The sequence below is a fragment of the Saccharomyces mikatae genome, assembly GCF_947241705.1.
Source record: "Saccharomyces mikatae IFO 1815 strain IFO1815 genome assembly, chromosome: 11".
In the NCBI taxonomy this organism is placed as follows: Eukaryota; Fungi; Ascomycota; class Saccharomycetes; order Saccharomycetales; family Saccharomycetaceae; genus Saccharomyces; species Saccharomyces mikatae.
Genome location: NC_079266.1, coordinates 284,434 through 307,422, shown reverse-complemented (window position 1 = coordinate 307,422; position 22,989 = coordinate 284,434). Strand labels below are relative to the sequence as shown.

The 22,989-nt window shown below is 36.1% G+C and overlaps 9 protein-coding genes and 1 non-coding gene across 10 annotated transcripts; 2 read left to right on the top strand and 8 right to left on the bottom strand.

The window, feature by feature from the left end:
* Positions 1 to 2,389: 2,389 nt before the first annotated feature.
* On the bottom strand, positions 2,390 to 2,495 carry Smki_11.trna8W. The gene is made up of 2 exons: positions 2,460 to 2,495; positions 2,390 to 2,425 (listed from the first exon to the last, which is right to left on the bottom strand). It is a non-coding gene; the product is annotated as a tRNA-Trp (tRNA).
* A 1,109-nt stretch (positions 2,496 to 3,604) lies between these two features.
* On the bottom strand, positions 3,605 to 5,941 carry STB6 (Stb6p; the record flags this gene model as incomplete). Its single annotated transcript, XM_056223833.1, has 1 exon — positions 3,605 to 5,941. One exon carries the CDS (start codon positions 5,939 to 5,941, stop codon positions 3,605 to 3,607), a length of 2,337 nt encoding a protein of 778 aa, XP_056077811.1.
* Positions 5,942 to 6,380: 439 nt separating this feature from the next.
* LHS1 (Hsp70 family chaperone LHS1) lies at positions 6,381 to 9,026 on the bottom strand (the record flags this gene model as incomplete). Its single annotated transcript, XM_056223832.1, has 1 exon — positions 6,381 to 9,026. One exon carries the CDS (start codon positions 9,024 to 9,026, stop codon positions 6,381 to 6,383), a length of 2,646 nt encoding a protein of 881 aa, XP_056077810.1.
* Positions 9,027 to 9,252: 226 nt separating this feature from the next.
* MUD2 (Mud2p) lies at positions 9,253 to 10,839 on the top strand (the record flags this gene model as incomplete). Its single annotated transcript, XM_056223830.1, has 1 exon — positions 9,253 to 10,839. The coding sequence occupies one exon, from the start codon at positions 9,253 to 9,255 to the stop codon at positions 10,837 to 10,839; it is 1,587 nt and encodes a 528-aa protein (XP_056077809.1).
* Positions 10,840 to 11,137: 298 nt separating this feature from the next.
* Positions 11,138 to 12,490, top strand: AAN1 (Aan1p; the record flags this gene model as incomplete). Its single annotated transcript, XM_056223829.1, has 1 exon — positions 11,138 to 12,490. One exon carries the CDS (start codon positions 11,138 to 11,140, stop codon positions 12,488 to 12,490), a length of 1,353 nt encoding a protein of 450 aa, XP_056077808.1.
* A 358-nt stretch (positions 12,491 to 12,848) lies between these two features.
* On the bottom strand, positions 12,849 to 14,027 carry PSG1 (Psg1p; the record flags this gene model as incomplete). The annotated part of the gene is made up of 1 exon (XM_056223828.1): positions 12,849 to 14,027. The coding sequence occupies one exon, from the start codon at positions 14,025 to 14,027 to the stop codon at positions 12,849 to 12,851; it is 1,179 nt and encodes a 392-aa protein (XP_056077807.1).
* Positions 14,028 to 14,401: 374 nt separating this feature from the next.
* DHR2 (RNA helicase) lies at positions 14,402 to 16,609 on the bottom strand (the record flags this gene model as incomplete). Its single annotated transcript, XM_056223827.1, has 1 exon — positions 14,402 to 16,609. The coding sequence occupies one exon, from the start codon at positions 16,607 to 16,609 to the stop codon at positions 14,402 to 14,404; it is 2,208 nt and encodes a 735-aa protein (XP_056077806.1).
* Positions 16,610 to 16,882: 273 nt separating this feature from the next.
* Positions 16,883 to 18,853, bottom strand: SMY1 (Smy1p; the record flags this gene model as incomplete). The annotated part of the gene is made up of 1 exon (XM_056223826.1): positions 16,883 to 18,853. One exon carries the CDS (start codon positions 18,851 to 18,853, stop codon positions 16,883 to 16,885), a length of 1,971 nt encoding a protein of 656 aa, XP_056077805.1.
* A 381-nt stretch (positions 18,854 to 19,234) lies between these two features.
* On the bottom strand, positions 19,235 to 20,413 carry VMA5 (H(+)-transporting V1 sector ATPase subunit C; the record flags this gene model as incomplete). The annotated part of the gene is made up of 1 exon (XM_056223825.1): positions 19,235 to 20,413. One exon carries the CDS (start codon positions 20,411 to 20,413, stop codon positions 19,235 to 19,237), a length of 1,179 nt encoding a protein of 392 aa, XP_056077804.1.
* A 571-nt stretch (positions 20,414 to 20,984) lies between these two features.
* On the bottom strand, positions 20,985 to 22,558 carry TEF4 (translation elongation factor EF1B gamma; the record flags this gene model as incomplete). Its single annotated transcript, XM_056223824.1, has 2 exons — positions 20,985 to 22,012; positions 22,354 to 22,558. 2 exons carry the CDS (start codon positions 22,556 to 22,558, stop codon positions 20,985 to 20,987), a joined length of 1,233 nt encoding a protein of 410 aa, XP_056077803.1.
* Between the last annotated feature and the right edge of the window lie 431 nt (positions 22,559 to 22,989).

Genomic DNA, 22,989 nt, shown 5'->3' with positions numbered 1-22,989 from the left:
TCTGAATAGACTTTGTCATTGTCAGCGCCAGCTATGCCGTTGCAAATACCTTTCTTAGCGGGATGATCTATCTGTAAGGACAGGGTGGCTCGTCGCAAAAAGTGTAGAGCGTTGGCCTTAAGCGGCATTGAACCTCCTAAGTAAAATCATAGAGCGTCGAAATAACTACTAGCCTAATTGGGCGTTATAAATGTAACATACTGAGCAGAACTATATCTCTGTTCAAAAGGCATTTGTCGTCAATAAAATTTAGCCAGAAGTATATCATAAGGTTATATAATGTAAGTAGCATATTGCGGTGCTAGTTCTGCATTGGCACGATTTTAAAAGGCGCCTTCGCTGCCGTCATAGTTGTAAAACTTTCCATTATCTTTAGGTTGTATTTTACCGAAAACATCAACCAGTGCGGAAGCACTCTCTTCTGGTGTGATGACATCTAAGGAGCTGATGTCTATATTTTTCTCTGTAAAATTATCGATACCAGCTTTTCCCATGTCAGTAGACACCATACCAGGATGAAAGGCAACAACTGTAAATCCCTCCGGCTTCAATTCAAAACTGAGTCCCTTTATAGCGTAATTCAAGGCTGCTTTTGACTGGCCGTAAGCGGAAACGGAAATTGGTATAAAGCCAGTGATAGACCCTGCAGCACTGGAAATGAAGAATATTTTTCTGGTATTTTTCAAGAGAAGCAATGGATAGACCTTTTGAAGAGCCAATATTGGCCCCAAAGCGTTTGTCTTATAATGTTCAAGCCAGACCGATTGAGAAGTTTTTAGGATCTCGTAATATGAATCAGATATTCCTGAGTTTGCGATAAGAACGTCAATTCCTTGAAAAGATGGAGTTTTTTTTTGATCTCATTTGCAATATTTTCTATGCTTTCGTTTTTGGTAACGTCAAGGTGAACAATATGAATATTTTCCCTGATATTTCCCAAATCTTCCAATTGTTTATTTTTAGGTAATGACGATGATCCACGAATAGTAGCTATAACAACATTATTTGTAGAAGCGCTCAAAATTTTGACTAAGTTAAAACCAATTCCTCGGCTACTACCAATAATAAAGTAGGTTGTTTTCGATGGAGTGCTCATTATGAGTTTTGATTACTTTGAAATCTGTTGATTAATGGTAACGTACTTCGTAAAACATCAATGGTCATCCGAATACCGTTTTCTCCCTATCATTTATAGTTATTGAAATATTTTCTCCATCCCTATTAGTAAAGATATGAAAAAATCACATTACTAATCATAGGACTAATTGCACTAATAATTTCATTACTAATAATTTCTGACGCGCTTTTATGGAAGTAGTTCTTAACGAAATACAAACCTGGCATATGGTCGTTCTCTTGTCCCTGACAACTATCTTCCACCCATAGTTAACACAGTAATAATCTAGTATGGTTACTGTTATCATGACTGATATCGTCCATAGGACGATACAGGACCGTCTTTCAAGTGGAGGTTGAGATCAAGAAATCTCCCTAGACCCGTGCAGAGTCACTATGAGCATCATTATTGACCTGCTTGAATGCTTCAAAGAACTATCCTACATTTTCGGGATTCTTTTTTAAAGATATTTATTATATATTTATACGGGGTTGTAAAGGAACTACAGATGTGCGACAAGACATGATAATGACTTCTTAACACCTTAGAGTCGAAAGTTATTGATTATGTTTAGTTAGGTAAAAACACATACAAGTATATTATAATTGGTTGAAAAAAAAGGTATAATGTATGAATAAAGAAATTATATTGTCGAATTTCGGAAATGATACATATACTCTACAGATATATTATCAAAAAGCCGCTCTAATACTTTTACCGTTCTCTAAATAACGTGATAGCATTATGTCATTTTTAACACCATGCTACTGGCAGATAATTAACTATTTTTGAAGAAAATGGTAATCATATTACGCCAACAATCTAAATTCGCTCAGAATATCGATCTTCAATTTTGTTGTTGAGTACGAAGTAACTAGATTCTCCTAATTTATCATCATGTGTATGCATTTATATAAGACGTTCGAGCTATATAAACAGTGGTGGCAATATATCGAGGTAAATGAAATATTCCGCTTAAAGCGACAATAATGCATCAAAGAACAGTATCTGACTACGTGATTTATGACAGAGTGATGCTTAGTGGAGTAATAAAAGGCAGGTTAATATATCCTGTTGAAAGCTTCCTCATTACCCTAGAGTATAGGAGAATAAACCCGTCATTGGTCACTCTTCAACAAACTCTGAGATGCTAATATGAGGGCATACATAACCATTCCCATGACTGCGTTGAAAGAAAAAATCACGAAAGAGTTTTACTGAAGCTACTTTGCCAACCCGCAATATTTCCAATACTCAAAAAAAAAGAAAGATTGAAACGGACAGGAATTGAACCTGCAACCCTTCGATTGCAATCTTATTCCGTGGAATTTCCAAGATCTAATTGGAGTCGAAAGCTCTACCATTGAGCCACCGCTTCATCCTCTGATGTTAGATACCGTGTAGCGAACTTGCTATCCACGTATTAGGAGAACTTCTGATCTAAACTTAAACTTATGGTATTTGTTGGAATAAGTGATTATGTTGATAATTGTTGATAATTAGTAGTTTAGTAAGTTGTAATAATTAAGAATAGTCGTTCCTTCTTAATCTATATAAGAGAGGTATATAAAACACACGCTGATTAGTTATATTAAACCAAAAGGTTCAGACATAAATCAGAGTGTTAATGATAAGAATTTGATGATAACTCATCTTCTTATATAATAAGTTCTGATCAATTAATAGATCTTTATCTCATTACTGCAGTAAATTCTATTATTAGAATTTTTCTACTTCAATTTATACGAAGACGTATAGTTGCAATAACTTAATCCAATTTATACGAATAGGTGTATAGTAGTAATCACTTATTCCAACAATAATTGAGATAATAGTGGAGTTTGATGTAATTGTTGGGATTCCATTTTTTATAAGGCAATAATATTAAGTATGTAGATATACTAGAAGTTCTACTAGTTGATAGACAAAATAGTTGCTTTTCATTCCAACACATTTATTCCAACAAAATTTGTTTGAAAAGGTCCCACTATCAGAATAATAGAATTGAATACATCAGGTAGAGCTCTATCTCTTTAGTGATCTGCCAAACCGCATAAACACCTAAGTAAATCTCGTGTTTCCATCATTTACTACAGTCTAGATATCAGATAATATATAAGATAATCAACATTCCGTGAATCAAGTCGATAATACGTCCTGACGATAACCTGCTTTCCTGAACGGTATATTAGGAGTGCCAAGAAATCGCGATATCATTAGAACCCGTGATACAACAGAGAAGGTTCTGATAATTTTCTAATACTGCGAGGGGAAAGGTTAACTAAAGAATTACCTCATCAAGCGCACCAACTGATAATATTAAGAAGTTATAACAACAAAAATAAACGTACATTTCTCGATGTTGCAAATTCCATTATTGAGAAACTTTCAAAATACCTATGAGAACATGATTCTCTATAAAATCACCGCATTTTTCCAGCAGTCGGTTTAGTACCTCTTGATCAGAAGTTCTGAAATTAGGAAGCTTCATAGAATATCTTTCTCTTTGCTAGGTCTATTTTTGTATAAGAAAGTATCAAATGTCCAAGTGCTCCATTTCCAGAATTCTTCCTTAAGCTTTCGAAGACTTCTCTTGTCTAGGAATTTGAAGCAGAGTCCTTCATACCTGGTCTGTTCAGACTGCACCATAGAGTCCATGAAGGTGTCAAACTCAAGTTTATCGTAGGGACTCTCTAAGGCAAGAGATATCTGTTTGCTATTATTTTGTTCCAGAAGCCTCTTTCTAACATCTTCCAATTTGAGATCAAAATGATCTACACTAGCCTCAACATCTCTTACACGCCTATCTAGGATACGAACATTGTACTTTAATTTTGAAGAAAGTGAAATCATGTCTTTTTTTTCACTTTCCAAAATTTGCTGCTTGTTCTGCATGTTACTATATTCCCAATGAAATTCGTGAGAGCCTCTCTTACATTTCTCACACATTTCTTGCAGTTTATTTAAGCGTTGTCTGAACCTTAAATCATTCTGGTATGATCGCTGCGAATTTTTTCCTAAATATCCATCACGTATTTCATCCAGCTGACGTTGAACTGACATCAAACTTTGTACCTTAAGTAACTCTCTTGCCAATTTAATGACTGATGGATCAAACGGCAAATTCCAAACTTCTATTGCATTCTGTACCTCAGAATACGAGTTGCAACGATACAATCCTTCTATCTTGTTGAGATCAGCGGATATTTTTTTAGTGTCATGTATACTATCGTTACAAAATGGGATTGAATTACGCCGAAAATATTCTCCTCTATAAGCTCTATTAAGATTGCTGGTGCTTGTATAACGGGTTTCATCATAATTACAGAACATGGATGAGACAGATAGAGATGATGCTGAAGCATTATTATTATTATATGTGCTATTTCTTTTTGTTGATTGTGTAATACCACCCTCACTATTATTAGGTGTTGATAACGGCTCATTTGACACAACTTTGCCATAGAATAGCTCATTGTTATCTAATTGTAAAGACGGGTCACCACGTTCAAACTTAAAACTTAAAAAGGTCTTTCTTTCCCAAACCATACAGGTTTCCTTTCTTGACGTATTTTTTCCTTTCCAAAGCTTACCAAGGGATCCACCATGTATGTTCTTTACCAGCGTGTCTAAATCAGTTGTTAAGATTTCATTAGAGAGGTGCATAAAATTACCTTTCCCAGTCATATCTTGCACTGTTGACTTCACAACCCTTTTAAATTTGAAAATGTCCTTATTTGAGGTCTTGGAAGACACTTCAAATAACTTGTCAATTGTTTGTTCGTCCAAGGAAGTCTGTCTATTGTTTTTAGACAGTCCGCATTTTTTTTGAAATGCATAAAGACCAGAATAAAACTCTTCTTCGTCGAATGGATCTTTTGCCGACATGCAATCTTCTACCATTAATTTGAAGTAACATGTTAGTACAAGGCTAAGCAGTGATGCTACTGTAGTTGGACCAAGTATGGTCTCGTTTTTTGGTTTGTCGATACCAAGATACCGCTTGCCATATATTTCCCACCATTTTTCAAGTGATTGCTTCGTTCCATTGCATAATAGGCCATCTCTTTCCTTCTTATACTCAAACAGCGCAAAATAACTAAGTGATATCTGTATTAAAGTTGTCAACTCTACAACAGGACAATAGTTTACAGCAACATTATCTATATCACTTACAGAATCGTTGTCATTATGAACTAGAGTTTGTTGAAAATCCGAAGATATTTCATGAGCGAAAGCTGAGTTTGGAAATTTATACAACTGAGCAAACTTAGCTATTGAAGCACTAGGTGTTCTTTTCAACAACTGAGCTGAACGCCCACCACAATGCAGTCTTTTCAAGTCGTAGTTTGTTTTAAAGTTTTTCCAGATTTTTTTTAGATTACCACATTCAACATGCAATAAATTGAGAGTGGATTTGAAAGAGGAAAGATTCGTAATAAACAGAGTTCCTTTCGTGGTCTTCTTTGGACTAGAAAATTTCAATAATTCATTATAGTATTTTTTCAAACAACTTGGCCATTCCGCAGGATCTTCAGGAAGAGCAACCTCAACTGCAGAAATGGTATCTTGTAAATTGCCCGTATATGATGTGATTAAAGTTGATATCTTTCTCTGAGCTGCCCATTGTTCAACAATGTAAATTTCAAATCCGTTAATATCCACCTCCTTATAGTTCAAATTAGTACACAAGCTAAATCCTATGTTAAACAACGCTCTAAAATCCGGAAAAATGAAGCTAGCTAGAGGTGATAAGCAGCTCTTTTTCTGATGTGGAATCTCTAGTTGTCTGTTTTCAGATATGGATGTATTGATTTCCAACATCGCATAAATGCTAGCTTACTGGCCTTAGCAGGAATATGCGTTTTATCGTTTAAGAAATAGTAAACTCTTGACGTTTATTATTACTTTCAATTTTCGATGCAGTATCACACTCCTATTTTTCTTTTTTTTTTCTATGGTAACTTTTTGAACCCTCCTACACTTAATAATAGTACTATATCAATATGTTTGGTACATTCATTTTTGGCTTACATCTATTTATATGTACTTAAATAAGTCATCTCACGACATTGCCCCACCATCAAACAATAGATCTGCGGGTAACAAGAGGGACCTCATATTCTGTACCCAAGACTACATTGTCCTAGAGGCAATATAATATACATCAAAATCTTTCGAAAAAAGAACGATATGCGCACAACGTAGGTTTATTGATCCTAATTCCATTAAAATTACTTAATGAAAAGCTTATAAAGACTTTTTATAATTCATCATGCAAAATTTCTTCCTTAGAGCCTGAATTCAACTCAGTTGTCTTATCATTGAGGGGAGAATCTTCATTACCTACCGATTCATTTATTATCGACTCCGTTTCATTTCTGTGTTTACTCAATTCCTGCTCAAGCTTTTTTTTCAGCTTTTCCTCCTTTCTCTTTTGTAGGCGAAACTTTCTTAAATGTAGCTTCTTTATCTCTTTCAAACGACTTTCATCGCTAGTTTTGATGAGATGTAATTTCTCCTCTAGTTTTGTGCGATACTTATCAAACTTTAACTTAATTTCAAATAATCGCTCACGAAGGTCTTCGCCAATTATATTCTTTGCTAAGAGTTCTTCAATTTCGCTCATGGAATTTTTAAAAGAGGTCAAAGTCTCTTCCCATGTAGATAACGCATTAGAAACGTATGCCGATAGTTTGGTTTTTTCGAATTCTTCTCTAACATTATCTATAGTGCCTGCAAATTCGGTTTCAAATTCACGCAAAAATTGATCAACAGTATTCTTGTGGGTTTCTATAGCCTGTAATAGCTTATGACCCTCTTCAAGCATTCCTTCAAATTGTTGAGAGTCCAAGGGTTCCTTCCATGAATCCATGTACAGCTCTATTTTCTTCTTTAATATTCCAATCTCTCTAATTCTGCTAATTATGTCCTCAGGATCAGTATCGAAGGACGCATCTTCGAGCCAATCTAAATACACTTTTACCATTTCTGATAACTCTTCCAATTGCGATTTTGGGCCATTGTGTACGACTTCGTCATCCATTAGTAAATTTCTAGCATCGTACAAATTGCTTTCAAGAACATTCAAGTTTTCCTGAAATTGAAATCTTTCTTTATCCTGTTTATCGAGCAGTTGGATGTGATCATGCAAACGCTGACGTTCTGAAGAAGAGAGCCTTTTGATTTCGACATCCTCAGAACTAAAAGTCAAGCGACTGCTTTTGTTCTTAACTTGCTTCGAGCCATCCATATCACTTTCGCTTCGGCAAATGCAGCTAATCTCTTGAATAGAGAACAACCTATCACTGGAAAGGCCGAAAGTTATGTTATAGGCTACTCCTGAAGGACACTTCTCCAAAGAATATGAACTTTTTATGGCACCCGAATTTACCGTGACTGTTTCGAACAACTTTCCATTTTCATATAGATCAATAGTAAAATTATTAGGAATGGGATCAATCGTAGCAGACAAAATGGATGTTTCATTAGGATAGATACTTCCTCTGCCAAACGCTTCATACGTTTCGGATTCATATGATAATTTGAAAGAATAAGTATTAACAGAACGGTCAAGAACATTTAATGGTTTCGTCTTAAAAGAGTTAGATAATTTGATACCTCTCATAACAACACCATTCACAGCCGATTCGTCAGCATTAACATTTCTTAATACTCTCTCTTCAGATACAAGCTTGATTAATTGATCTTGCACAAGTGGAACACGAGAAGAGCCGCCTGCCAAAATTACTCCATTTATGTCAGACAATTTTATTTGGTGACCACCAAATTGTTTTTTCAGCGCATCGTTTATGGGCTTGACAATCTCCAATAACGAATCTGAAATAAATTCTTCAAATTCCTTTCTAGTGACTGTAGTGCGGAAGTCAATATCGTTAATCAATGATTCTATATTAATGGTAGCCTCAGAATTAGCGCTTAATATTAACTTTGCCTTCTCTGCTACCTGGCTGATTTTGGCTAAAGTCTTAGGGTTCGCATGAAATTCGTCAGTTCTTATAGCCGGATGAGTTTCTAAGAACTTACTTTCTATCAGGCTGCCAATATCCATAGTAAACTTTGCACCACCTAGATGTGGATTATAACCATATCCTTCAAATTCTATAACAACTGGCTGAGTAATATCCTCAGGTTGTAATATAGAGAACATTGAGGCCTTAGTAGAGCCACTTCCCATATCATACACGATATAATGTTGCAACTCGCCTGGTGGGAATTGGCGTTGCTTTAACACGAAATCAACGGCAATAGACATCCCTTCGCTAACCAGGTATGTTTCTTTAATTCCAGCAGTTACTGAACTAGCATCAAGAAGCGCTTTCCTTTGATGTTGGTCAAAAAAATCAGGGATTGTAAGACTTATCTTGTCTACAAAATCCTCCGTTCTTGCATCCCTATCTCTTAATAGTGAATTAGCTCTATTAGAAACCTCTTGAATATTCATTGCCACCAATTCTTCCAATGGGTACTCCACGTTATCAATCAGAAAAGCAATAGTACTTCTATTCGTCGATACCATTTTCAAACCTGGATGCTGTTTTAAGTACAACGTTATAGTGGTCTCATCCTCTAGAGATTTACCAAGCAATGGTTTCAAATGCAGCAATGTATTTTGAGGGAACCTGGTTGCCAAACTACCAATAGCAGAACCGTAAATCCTCTCAATAGCATTTGGATCACTCTTCTCATAACCAGGTAACCTTTTTATTGAAAGACCAGATATTTCTTTCCGTTTTGCTTCTGGAGTGAGCACAAGTTCTAGTGGAGCTTGCGGTGAAACCACAATGGCCTTGATATTTTGTTCACCGTAATCAACGCCTAAAACGGCTGCTAAAGATCCTACAACAACAAAAGTTGCAAACAAAAATAGCCTTAAAATGCTTCGCATTGTGATTTGCGTACTTACCTGAACTGCAAGAAGATGCTACGGAAACAATAAAATTAAGATTGCATTGTAAAATATAGTACTTTTATAACAGCGTGTTCGATATTTTTACTGATGCGCGCGCCTAATTAATTAGCAAGTTCTGAAAAAAAGTTAAAAGAGAGAAATCAAATTGTATAAGCCCATACAGTGAAGTAAAAGATCTGACGCACAAAACAAGTAGTGAAAGATGACTGATGAAAAGAGACTGGAAGATTTAAGATCCAAAATAATGGAGTCTATAGGAAAAACAGACGAGGATGTTGCGTCGGTCAAGAATAAAAGACTCAACTCAGGTAGCACAGCTGTAGATACGCAATCTAAGAGACAAAAGAATGATGGCAATCTTCCGACAGCGCCGAAAAGTAGAGATACTTCATATTCTCGTATCAGAGGGTCATCATCATCGACTATTTTGAGCGCGAACCGATCAACTTATGAACAAACAAGGGCAGGTCCTTATCATCAAGGTCATCGAGATATACCGGGAAGACCATACAATAGAGAAAACAGGTATAATAGTCATTCTACTGGTTCTCAATGGAACGAAAACTTGTACAACAGGCAAAGAGATGAAAGAAGAGGAAGGAATGAAAGATTAGATAGAAGGGGCAGGAATGAAACCGGAAACTACGGCCGTTTCAATCACCAGAGAAAAAACGTGGGTCCTAAATTCAATGGTAACCGTGGTGAAAGGCCGATTCAAACCCATAGAAATGATATGAATTATAATGCTCAAAATGTCATCTACCCAGGTTCATCATTTGACTCTCCGGCTTACTATAACATGGCCTCCTCCAGGGCAAACTCAATGCTTGTCATTTCGAGCCTGTCTAATAGTATAGATCCCAAAATGGTAGCAAACCTGAAAAACCTGCTAGAAAGTTTTGTTTTAGGCCTTAAGGAGACGGAGAATAACGCAAAGGACTTTGAAATTGTAAACTTTTTTGGTGGTGAAGAAAAATTTGATCACATTATTGTCGAGTTCAGTTCTCAAATTTGTAGTACAATGGTTTTGGCCTGTCGATCATTCTTTAATAGAAAACTTTCAACTATCGATTTAAATTGGACAAGACCTAATGATTATATCCAACAACTTGATCATTTGGTTGGTTATTGCAGAGGTACGGTAATTGCTTTAGAAGACTTGGAAAATGTGAATGAAGGTGAAGAAGATAAAATGAAAGAAATTCTTAGGTCATTTAACGTGACAAACGGTATTACCAAACCACTTTATTACAAAAGTTCATCCAGTGCAAATGGCGCTGAGAAAGGTCCTGAATTTACTAAATGTGCTTTATTACTGTTTGAAGTGCTCACTGAGGATGTCCTTGATAAATTGAAGCAATACAAGTGGTTTAAACCAAATGATGGTAAGACATCACAAGTTACTTCGTGGATTACTTTTCAAAGCCTACCAAATCTTGTTACCCAATCCGTTCGTGTTGAATCAAAAGTTCTCTTGCTTTTAAATTGTCTTGACCCATTGGATTTAAAGGATGAGACTTTTATTACAGAAATTAAAGAAACATTAAAGTATAGTATCACGGGAATAGACGCAATAAAAATATCCCAACCTGGGGTTGATTACAGACTCAATTTTGAAAACCTGGCTTCTGGGGCTGGTAATATTTATATCAAGTTCAAGACTCTGGAAGCAGCAAAATACGCGATGGAAGAGTTACCGGGTACTCAATTTAATGATCGTACTGTTCTATGCACTTATATAGACGAGGATGACTTCGACATCATGGAAGCAGCTCACTATCATAAATGATTCGTTTTGTAAGGCAAGATTAATTTAGAGTATAGCATTTATTATATAGATCTTATCTTGAACGCAATGGAAAAGTCCTCGTTTTTGGTGACTTTTTTGTTTCATTAGTTTTTTAAGCTATACCGAAGGTTAACAGATTGACTACTAACTCGCAATTTGAAAAAGTAAGAAAATTAACAATGTTTTTACAGTTGGTTATGAAAGAAACAAATACTGTTACTAGTTCATTTGACCATTCTTGTATTTGTAGGGGAAATTAACAGTAGAAATTAAGCTTCACTATAGCAGGCCAAGGAAGATGGCTGAAGAATTATTGCCCAAGCAAAGGGCCAACGGGCCATCGTTAAACGACTGTACCTGTAAGAGATGTCTCAAACTGAGCACTTCAAAAGATAAGAAGATCAGAAGAAAGAAGAAGAGTGAGGAGAAAAGAGAAAGACATTATGGAAGTAGACGGAAATTAACTTTTAACTTTATGAAACATACTAATATGGATGATACCAACTACGATGTGATTACCTCGGTCGGATACCTTAATGAAAAATATGGATTGAAGAAATCACATTACATTGAAAAATTTATCAAATGCATCCATAAAAAGATAAATATCGATGTTAGCAAAATCACGGACGCTTACATAGACACGCTGAACCCATGGGTTAAAGTAAAACTTTTTCTTTTGTTGGTGACCTTGTCTGAAAAAGGTGGTCCAGAATACTGGCTGGACAAAACAGACGGTGATAAGAATTCAGGATCATCTTTATCAGAGGATGGGTTGGGAAGTTCTGTCGAAAGCGAAGATGTCCCGAAGTTCTCAACTCTGAAAGATGAAATGGTCAAGACCCATAAGAATCTTTTCCCCACGTTGACAGAACAAATCATACAGCATAACATCAATCAAGATTTTACTGAATCAAATTATGATGAGGATTACGTCTTTTCGTCTATTTGGGCGAATTTCATGGAAGGGTTGATCAACCATTATTTAGAAAAGGTTATTGTACCTTATTCTGAGATGAAAGTTTGCCAGCAATTATACAAACCAATGATGAAAATAATCTCTCTTTACAACGAGTATAACGAGCTTATGGTCAAAAGCGAAAAGAATGGATTTTTGCCATCTCTACAAGAATCTGAAAATGTCAAAAGTGAGAAAAGTGAAAAAGACAATAAGGATGATGCTGTTAGTCAAGAAAGACTTGAAAGAGCTCAAAAACTGCTATGGCAAGCTCGAGAAGATATTCCAAAAACTATCAGTAGAGAATTAACCTTATTGTCAGAAATGTATTCCACATTATCGGCTGATGAGCAAGATTATGAATTAGATGAGTTCGTTTGCTGTGCAGAAGAGTACATTGAATTAGAGTATCTGCCTGCACTCGTTGATGTCCTTTTTGCCAATTGTGGCACGAATAACTTCTGGAAAATCATGTTAGTCTTGGAACCCTTTTTCTACTACATCGAAGACGTAGGCGGAGATGATGACGAAGAAGAAGATAATGTGGATAACAGCGAGGATGATGAGGATCGTTTATTAACCAAAAATTTGGAGGGAGCTGGTAATGCGGCTGACCATCATTTTAAACCTGATCCAAGAGTGATTACGTTGGAGAAAATATGCGAGGTTGCTGCGAGACAAAAGTGGATATAAAAGATAATTCAGAGAAAGAAAGAAAGGAGATAGAACGATCTTTCAGCTCTAAAAGTGTTCACCCGTTCTTCCATTACTCAGATACTTCTGTAATTACACGGATTACTCCATATATAAATTCATATATATATATATATATATATATATGAACTCTGGTCGATATGCACTTAGTTTTTTTGAATATATGTGCTATTCAAGAGAAAAATAAGTATATCTATTTTGAACACTTACACAAAATTGAAAAATAATAAACTAAATAATAAAATATTAGCCTGAGAAGAGTGCTTTTTGTGTCAGTATCAAAGAGGAAAAGAAAATTTCCCTTTGTAAAAGAGATCAAGCATAATTAATGAACAGTCTAATTCTGTTTGCTGGTTTTTTTATAAGATGGTAGTTCCGTGTACTTGTGGTTTTTCATGTTTTTGAATTTCTTCATTTCAGAGAATTTACCTAGAACACGGCGTTTTTTGTTGAGAGCTTTTCTGGTAACATCAGTGAAATCCCTGTTCTTTCCATTAACATATAAGAAAAAATACATAAAGACAAAAAACACTACCACGACTGTAGGAATGGAGAGTGCGACATAATACCACTGGTCATTTGTTATACCCGCATCATCTAAAGCTAATTGCTCCTTTGTAGGCTTAAAAACTTTGGAACCCGCGGTAATATACAATAAAACACCATTATGTAGTGGATCAAACTCTTCATCTGGTATATTTTTTGGCTGAACAGATACAACTATCCTGCGCTCATACTTTTTTTGCAACCATTCCTCCCTGACTTCAACGGCAAATAGACCATTGACATTATCAATCCACTCAGATGAGAAAAAAGTTGCAGGAATATCTCTCTTATAATTACCCTTCTCGACAGGGTTTTCTTTGACATAGGACAAATGCACACGAACTTGATCGGTTACTTTACCAGAATTCTCATCTTCAAAAAATCTAGTATACCAAGTAACGAAATAAGTATTTTCAACTTTCCATCTAGAGTTTTCGTATGGTGTGCAAAATGGTTCACTGTGAATATCCTTTGCCAGACCTTTATTGAAGTAGCGATCTGGAGTACATCTAATAATAGGATTTAAGGAGACATACGTATCATCTTCTTCAATGTACTCTGTTTCTTCAAATTCTTCGTTTGGGTCCATATTGTGGGCTTTTAACTCGTCATAAGAATATGTGCGGTGAGTCGCAGTCTTAAAGTAGGTTGAATAATCGGGTCTTCCCTTCACGGTTAAACCTTTCTTGATTTCTGGCTTAATAGTCTTTGGCCTACCATCATGCTGTAGAGATACCCAAGGCCTCAACGGATTTGGTGTCGCTTCTGGCTTAGCCGAAAAAGTAACACCTGCAATAACCGTTGGTGTTACTATTTCAGGTATAGTTTCATAAATTGTACGCCTCCAAGGTTGAACTTTCTCTGAAGTAGTCATTTTCTGCTTTGGCCGAACAACTTGTCTTGCTGCATCAACATGTTGGTATAGCGATGCCAAAAAAGAGAAGATAAAAATAGTATCGTAGAACCTCATTGTTTCTCAACTGTTTCCGACTTTGCAATTCGGAGGGACTCTTTCGTTTTGAACTTTCTTTTTGAAAATCCTGTTTGACTTTAAGAGAATTACAACAGTTTATCGAGAGAGGTACGTTTTCATATTTCCTATTTTTTTTTCCTGATCTTTCATTTCTTTCCTAAATGTCATCGGCAAAGTCGCAATTTTGCCCTTTTCCCGAGATAATTTCAAGAGGAAAGATTGAATATCATTTGAATGCTAGTTAGAATACATACGCCTTTAAGAAACCAGTGCGTAGAAATAAAACTGAAGTACCCATTACATTTTATAACTCTCTATAAATTACATCAGATACTTTTATATACAAAAAATGCGGATTTACAGTACGTGATTTATTTTGAACTAGATATTTTTTGCTTTGCTACAGCAGTTCCATTAGTAACAACTTCTTGTAGCCATGACAGTTCAATTCTACTAACATTTCTGGCATACCCTTTGGTAGTAAAGACGTATTCCGTATACATTATACCGGGACAACTTTTGTTCAAGAATAGCATAGAAGATGGATGAATACTTATCGGTTCCCCTGTGGAAACAGTTCTATAAGACCTGTCTGGCATCCCTATAGCGGTATTCTTGATGAACCCGGTTAAGAAACATTTCAAAATCTTTGATATTTCCTCACTATCTTCACCAATCTTTTTGGATTCCTCATTTCCTTCACTTATTGAGGAAAACAGACGCTTACAGTAAACTCTTAATTGATCTCTAACGCGAATCACGTTTTTGAATCCACGTACTGAAATGCATAAACCTTTACACCAGTCGTTTCTTTCAGAGTTTGAGTCTTGACTTTTCCCCAGTTCGTAGAAATAAATGTCAAAAAGCTCCTTTAGCATGATAAGGTCGCCATATCTTTTACCAGCATTACTTAGGGATAAACGACGTTCATTCACCTCGTCCCTTTCCTCAGGTGATGGGTTTAATAATAAGTTTTCCACACTGAGGCAGGAAACAATATCAATGACTTGACTTAAGCAGCCGACTTCACTGGCTTTAATTAAGACACTACTTAAATGCGGTTGTAATGGTAAGAGTGCCATTTGTTCTCCTCGTTTCGTTATCTTTCCACGAGTGTTTAGAGCACCTAGTTCATAAAGTTCTTGAAGGGCCATGAGTACAGCGTCCTTACCAGGATTTTCAAACCAGGTCCAGTTCAGTAGATCATTAATACCATACCTTTTCAACATTAGCACAGGAGATGTGACATCACTCCTAGCTATCTCAGGTTCACTTTGCTTAGGCAACTTCAAGTAATCAGATTCACAATAAAGCCTGAAACTTTTGCCCTCGCTTTCTCTACCAGCACGACCACTTCTCTGCATAGCACTTGCCTGAGAAATAGGTACTGTTAGTAAAGTGGCCAACCCCAACTGATGTCTCCAAACTTTTACTTTTCGAAGACCCGAATCAACAACAAATTTAACTCCAGATATGGTAACAGATGTTTCTGCAATATTCGTACTGAACACAACCTTCCTCTTGAAACCCTTAATTGGTGCGAAGACTAAGGCTTGTTGAATTGGTGGAAGAGCAGCATACAAAGGATAAGGAACTATTAGCGGTACTGGTGTCTCATCTGCAACATACTTAGCAATTTTCTCCATTATAGTCACTGCTTTGTCAATCTCTTCTTGGCCTGGCAAAAAACATAAGATATCTCCTAGTTGTTCACACTGGTTTATTTGTACACAGCATCTGATGACGGCATCTACTATATCGTCCGTTGGTGCCTTCAAATAGTATTGTTTGACATCAAATTTCCTACCTTCTACAAACAAAATTGGAGCATTGTTGAAGAACTCACTAAATTTTTCGGCTTGTAATGTTGCAGACATAACGATTATTTTCAAATCTGGCCTTGGCCCTTGTATTAAGGATTTAAGAAACCCCAATATCAAATCTGTTAACACAGTTCTTTCATGCGCTTCATCGATGACGACGACACTGTATTCCTTAAGCTCTCTGTTCATCATAAGCTCTCTAAGTAACATACCATCAGTTAGGTACTTAAGTCTTGTTCTTGCTGTGGTCATATTATCAAATCTAACGGAGTAACCTACTTGGTCACCCAATTTGCAACCATGCTCTTGAGCAACTCTTGTAGCTAAATTGATGGCGGCCACACGACGAGGTTGAGTCACAGCAATTGATCCATGCTTCTTTGTACCATATAATTGTTCTAATATGAACTGTGGTATTTGCGTTGATTTACCGGAACCTGTTTCACCAATAAGCACGACAACTGGATTGCTTTCAATGTACGTCATTATTTCGCGCTTATTTTGATAAACTGGAAGTGTCTTTCTCATTTTAAGTAAATCACTTGCCCGATTTTTTAAAGATTTGTAAGTAACAACATTTTTTTCTTTCAAACTTTGTTCTGAAACAAGATCACTCTCATTTGAATCATTGAATCTTATGACTTTACTGGTCCTTTTGGTTCGAGTGACTCCCATGAATGGATGTACATTCTTCCTAAGTTTCTGTTTCTTGGAAACATAATTCGAGCTAGTACTATTATTGATATTTGCAGCCATGAGTAGTGTCTGCAGATTTTTGGTACGTTTGCTTCATAGAATCTTCCATAAACATTTTAATCTCATCTCATCTCATCGAGCAGAATTTTTTTCACTTTCTTCTTTTTTTCAAATCATTGGAAACGAATAGCCGCCGATGAAGCAGCAAAAGGTAGAAGAGACTAAAGTACACTTTACATCAGTATTATAGATGTATTATTTGCGTTATTATCATGATTATAATTACAAAGTATTACAGATTTGTATTAAATGGTTATTGTATTTAAGTGATATTCAGTTCCCCGAATCAGGACTTTTTGGAGCATTTGGAGTGACCTTGATAGAGTGAAGATTTAATCCCTTCTTAAATGGTCTTGACACAAAAGATTCCTGGGACCCTGTAGTTGCAATACTACTAGAAGATACTTTTCTCAATGACCATCCTGCAGGTTTCGAGGAAGTATTAGCCGACCAAGGACTATTAGATAACTCAGAACCTTCTTCGATATGTGACATGGTATTACCCGATGACGAACTTACAGACCCTTTTCTGGGTGATGAAGCTGTAGATTTATTTATAGAAAGTTCTTTGATGGAACTTTCCAAGTATTTTATTCTCTCACTGCGAGTTTCAGTAAGTTTGGCATGGGTCTCCAGTTCGCCCTTTAAGATAGCGTTAGTAGTTAGTAGTTCTTGAATCTCTTTTTCCTGAATCTGAATTTGTTCTAGTAGTCTAACGTTCATAGACTCTAATGCTTTCTCTTTCGAAATTTTGTATTCCAGCTCTTTCTGCAACTTAGAGTTGACATTCATCTGTCGATCAAAAGATAATTCCAATTGCGCAACCTGTTCGCATCTTTTCATTAATATTTCGGCAACTTCTTCGTCGATACTGTGGTTAGGATTCTCACTGGTTGAACTGCTTAATAACAATGAAATACTGTCCAATTGAAGCTTCAGTTTGGCATTTTCTTTTTCGCTATTTTCAAACTTTGTTTTCATGTCACCTTGAGAGACCAATTCACCACTGGGAGTTTTCAAAGAGTCGATTTCAGCCTTTAGTATATTAATTCGAGAAGCGTAATTATTATCCCTAATTTTCATGTCTTCAATAAATAAGTCCATCTTCTTTTTCAAGTTTAAGCCTGTAGTATTATCTATAACTTTATTAGTTATCTGTCGAATGCATTCGCCAAATTCTAGAGTTGATAGAGTGGTTGAAACATTGCTTAGAAAGCATGTCAGTATCACTTTTGTTTTTCTATTGCCGCCAAGAGAGTCTTTCAATACTTCTGTTAATTGCGATTCGCGATATGTTGAACTGTGGGATGCTTTTACACTATATGCTGAATCCCGATCCTTTACTGACAACAATCGTACAATGTTTTTTAATGCTTCAATAGATTGATTTAGTTTTTTTAGCGCATCTTGTGATAGAGTGACTTCAGTTCTTTTGTCGAACCTTTCTGCACCGTGTAAATCAATCAAATATAAAGAACTCTTTCTTAATATATCTGCGTTTCTATTTCTCTGTTCCACATGTAGTTGAAAAACCAGGTGTGACTTTGATCTCTCTGTGTTGCCGCTGTATCCCATCCTGTTGTCAGTATTTTGGACCGATTGAATATAGCTTTTTAAGTCTTTATACGACCTGATATGTGCCGGACAAATATCTTTGATCTCCAAGTCCATTTTACTTGATGAACGGTGGAGCTTTAGTGGTTTTCTGTTCGTTAACGGTACTAATAGATCGTACGTTTTTTCCATGAATATTTCGAATGCCAAAACACTTACGCTAAAGTTATTGCCCTTTGTTTCTTTATTTTTTTCCAGTGTCTCAAACAACACTTTACATATATTGGGTAAAATTCCTTCGCCCTCTTGCGATCCCAAAAGCGAATAGGACTTTCCACTGAAACTTGGTCCATAGGTTATTATGGTACCATTATAACCGCTCAAAACATCATCTATTGATGGACGTACAAGGAAATCTTGGACATCTTCTTGGGTGGCATTAGTATCAAATACCTTATCAAATTTAAACGTTGAGTAGGTGTCCCCTGTTGTTTCATGTGAGGGCTCGCTTGTACGAAACAACACAGTATTTTCATGTGGATCTATTTTGAAGGTCGACTCACTGTTCTGCAATCCCTTTTCAGGTATTGTCCTGAGAATAACTTCGATATGACAAGGTTCACTACTATCCAGAGTTGGTAATGATATGGAAGAAGCACTTTGCTCTTTCGAAATTATACTCCAGTGCATTTGATAAATTACCACTACCCTTAAAGTATTTTTTTTTAGTTTCGATTTGACGTTACTATGCTTGTTAAATCCCCTGCTGGTACTTATTCCTATAGATTTCCCTACCAAATTTTCTATTTTTATTTTTCTCTTTTTCTTTTTTTTGAATTTCCATGATTTTGAATTTTTATCTTTTCTTTGTTAACATGAATAAGGAAGAATTGCACTCAACGAAGAAAATAAAAAATGCCTAATCGTTCATACGAGTGATAATTTGTCGAACTACGTTCCAATATGATATAGATTCTGTCCTTTATAGTGCGTTTCTTTTCATAAGAAAAAGTCGAAATTTAAAAAAAAAACAGAAATATATATTGATCTTAAGTTAGTACTATAAATCGATTATAAATTGATTATATACATCACAAATGGTTCATACTCTGTGTCAACAAGAGAAGCATATTGATGAAGGGAAGTATCTTGCTTGTTGATTTTCCCTTTTTTATCCTTCATAAAGGCATTACCACCAAGGAATCCAAAAGCATCGATTAATTCGGATTTGCACTTAGAGAGATTCTTTGGTGGAACAGCTATGATCTTAATGTTGAAATGGGGTGGTAATCCATAACGCAACACAGACTCCACATAAACTCTCAAGGCCTTGATATGGAACCAATTTATAAAGATGTCGACATAAGCTGTCTTAGCCAATCTCACCAATTGGACACGCAAAGACTGTTCTAAACTAGCCGCAGAGTCATGCTCTTTTTTCAATTGGTCAATTAATTCCTCTGAGTAATTAAATTCACGAGGAATAAATTTTCTTTCTCTTGCAGCAGTTGTGAATTCTTGAACATTTTTCTTGAATAAATGAACATTGAATAACACATACTCAGCATCTTCGGCAATCACACCTGCAGATGCTGGTACAACGTTCTTAGATAAAGTCTCGTATGATTTTTCGAAATCAGATTTCAAACTTTTTGGAACTGCTACAAGAACAGTGGTTAAGTGTTCAGAATTAAGTACAAAGTCTTCGGGCTTGACAATATCATGCAAAGATCTGACAGAAAGGTCACCCGTCTTCTTCCTTTCAGCAGCGGCCAAGTTGGTTTTAGCGCTGTTGTAATTTGCGTAAGTGGCTCTGACATCAGCATCTAACTGAGAAGATTCATTAGAGATCAAAGTTATCAAATCTTTAATAGACTTATCTAGCTTAAACTTCCTGGTTTGCCATTGAAAATTTTCCAAATATTCAGGAACTGGCATGTTATTGATAGGTAACGTCTTATAAGCATTGGTACTGGCCTCGCTCAGGCCTTGAAGAATTTCAACGATTTTGCCTATAGAAGCTCCGATTTGATTATCCACTTTGGACAGTTCTTCCGATTCAACTATCAATGTGTCTAAAGACCCAATCTTGAATTCGGGAATTTTGAAATCAGAAACAAATGCTCTACCCCCGATTAGACTCTCATTAAACCACGAATCAGTTTTAGAGCCAGGAGCCGTGGTAGGCTGAGCATTTTGAGGCAAAGAGATTAATATGAAATCGTTTGCAGTATATAACGCAGTAGCCATATTTTTTTCAGAAAAAAAAGAATTGATCTAGAATTAAGTAAGAAACAAACTCTAGCAACTGCAACTTCTATATACCTCCTTTGTTGTTTTTCTAAAGCACTCTCACAAAAATTGTTTCAAACTGTCTGATTATCACCAGACGTGTTGCACTATCTTCAGTTCTATCCTAAATTGTTTTCCAGTCTTAATGATAAAAATCCTTCCATTTCGGGTAACATATACCGTTTATGACTGATGCTTCTTTTAGATGAAAATAGCTATTCTGGTTGCTCTACACAATAGGACAATGGAAAATGCCACACCAGAACATAGAATAAATAGAAGACGGTCAAGAGTATGCAAAGTATTTTTATAGAGTAATCACAAAAGAATTCGAGATTCAATTGAGAGATTATTACAGTATATATAATGATTACATGAACGTTAATCGTTATATAGAATTAAACCACGCGTGAGTATGGGGTATTTATCATGAAGTTAGACTTCAGGATTTTTATTCAGAAAATTCGTTTCGTTTGACTTTTATGTATGTTTAAGAAGAAATATTGCGGAAATAAAAGAATTATTGAAATCATTTCAAAACCTTACCGTCAACAATTTCTTTAGATTCTCCATTGACAACAACAGGCTTATCCCAAGCCCACATGTTGTTGACGAATTCCTTGTCTTCTTCCTTGGTGGGATCCAACTTGGTGTACTCGTAAGATTCCCAATCTGGAGCGACATCAAAAGCTGGAGCAAAGTCTTGGCCTCTGACCATAACGGCACCGACGATACCGTTGTTGTTGTTTTCACCGTAAACAACTAAGCAACCAAACATGTATTTGGTGGAGGCAGACAATCTGTTAAAGAAACCACCAACTAAGTTGTTGGACATGAAAGTCAAAGTCAATTCGTCGTTGTATTTGTAACCAACTTTCCAGATGGAGTATTCTTCAGGGTTGTAATGTTCCCAGAACCATGGCAAAGCAACTGGTCTAGTATCGGAGTTAGAGTAATTTCTCTTCCATTCATCCAAGATAAAAGTAGATTTACCTAAAGCTTCCAATGGGTGCTTTGGCTTCTTGACTGGAGCATCATCAGCAGGCTTAGCTTCTTCTTTTTTTTCAACCTTTGGCTTTTCGGCCTTTGGCTTTTCAACCTTTTGCTTCTTTGGTGGAGTGTAGGTCAAGGGTTTTTCAGCCAACTTGAATTCGGCAAATGGAGTCTTCACAATTGGGGAAGCAGCAACAGTGTTGAACCATCTCATCAAATGAGGATACTTGGATCTCCATTCTGGGCTTAGAATAGAAGCTAAACCAAAAGCCCAACAACTAGCGGCATGAATGTCACCTAGAGAAATATTTTCGGTAGCGACAAAAGTGTAGTCTCTCAATCTAGCATCAAAGACGGCAGCGATGTTGTCGATTTTAACAAAACAAGCATCAACGTCCTTCTTGTTGTATGGAATCAACCCCTTAAAGGAAAGGTATGGACGAGCAATGTTATACATGACATCAGAATTGGCTAGAGCAGCCCATCTGAGAATTTGAGACTTCTCAATGACATCGGAACCCAACAAGCGAGCTTGTTCTTTTTCATCGGTAATCAAGTTAGCCACTAAATCGATATATCTTAATGGTTGCATAACCATTAATTGAATAAATGTTAGTAAATAAATTTCTTTCTCTATTTTCTCCCCAGAAGGGATACATCACACACTTCTGCATATTCTTCTGTTTACTTTTTCTTGTCATTACTTTCATTTCTCTTTCAGAAACATATCAGAAATACAAATATCAACATATGAGAGGTTACCTATTATTACCCATTCAGACAGGGATAACTGTATGATAAAATATTTTTTCATCATTATATTTCGAGAGAAATGCGACATGTCAAAAAAAAACAATAGAAAAGGCACAGAGTAATTCATGTGAAAAAGAAAAAAAATAACATACAATAAAATTGGATAGCCAAAGCTTCAGTCAACTTTAAACCCTTTGGACCCAAGAAAGCTGGAACTTGCTTCAATGGAAACAAAGAAGCGAATTCGCTAGATTGCTCTTTATCGACGATCTTGACATCTAATTTGAAGTAAGAAATCAAAGCTTCAGCAGTGAAATTTCTTGGAGATCTGTTAACATATAAAGTACCTTGAGACATCTTGAATCTATCGAGGGCCAAAATTAAAGGATTGAAGAGATAGCGAGGATGGACACTTGTTTTCAATAAACTAGACAAGGGAATTGATGAATTAAATATGAAAAGAAAGTCTGTCTGCTGTTGCTGAAAATTTTTTTTCTTCAAATTTTGTCAGCAACAGAGCGCGTCACCCTACCGGTGACACCTTGAATCAAATTAAATGAGGGCTGCCATCACCAAATATGCCGGTAAGCCTGCGGTGGTTATTCTTCATTATAGCACACTTGATTTTCCAGAGGGACTGTTAGAAGTAACAGAGGCAGAGGCATATAATGAGCTTGGGTATAGTTAATATAACTTAAAATAATTGGACTGGGAACAGAAATATCAGTATTGTACACCCAGACATCAAGTGGAAAATTTTTTAAGATGGATTCTTTTTTATTGTCATC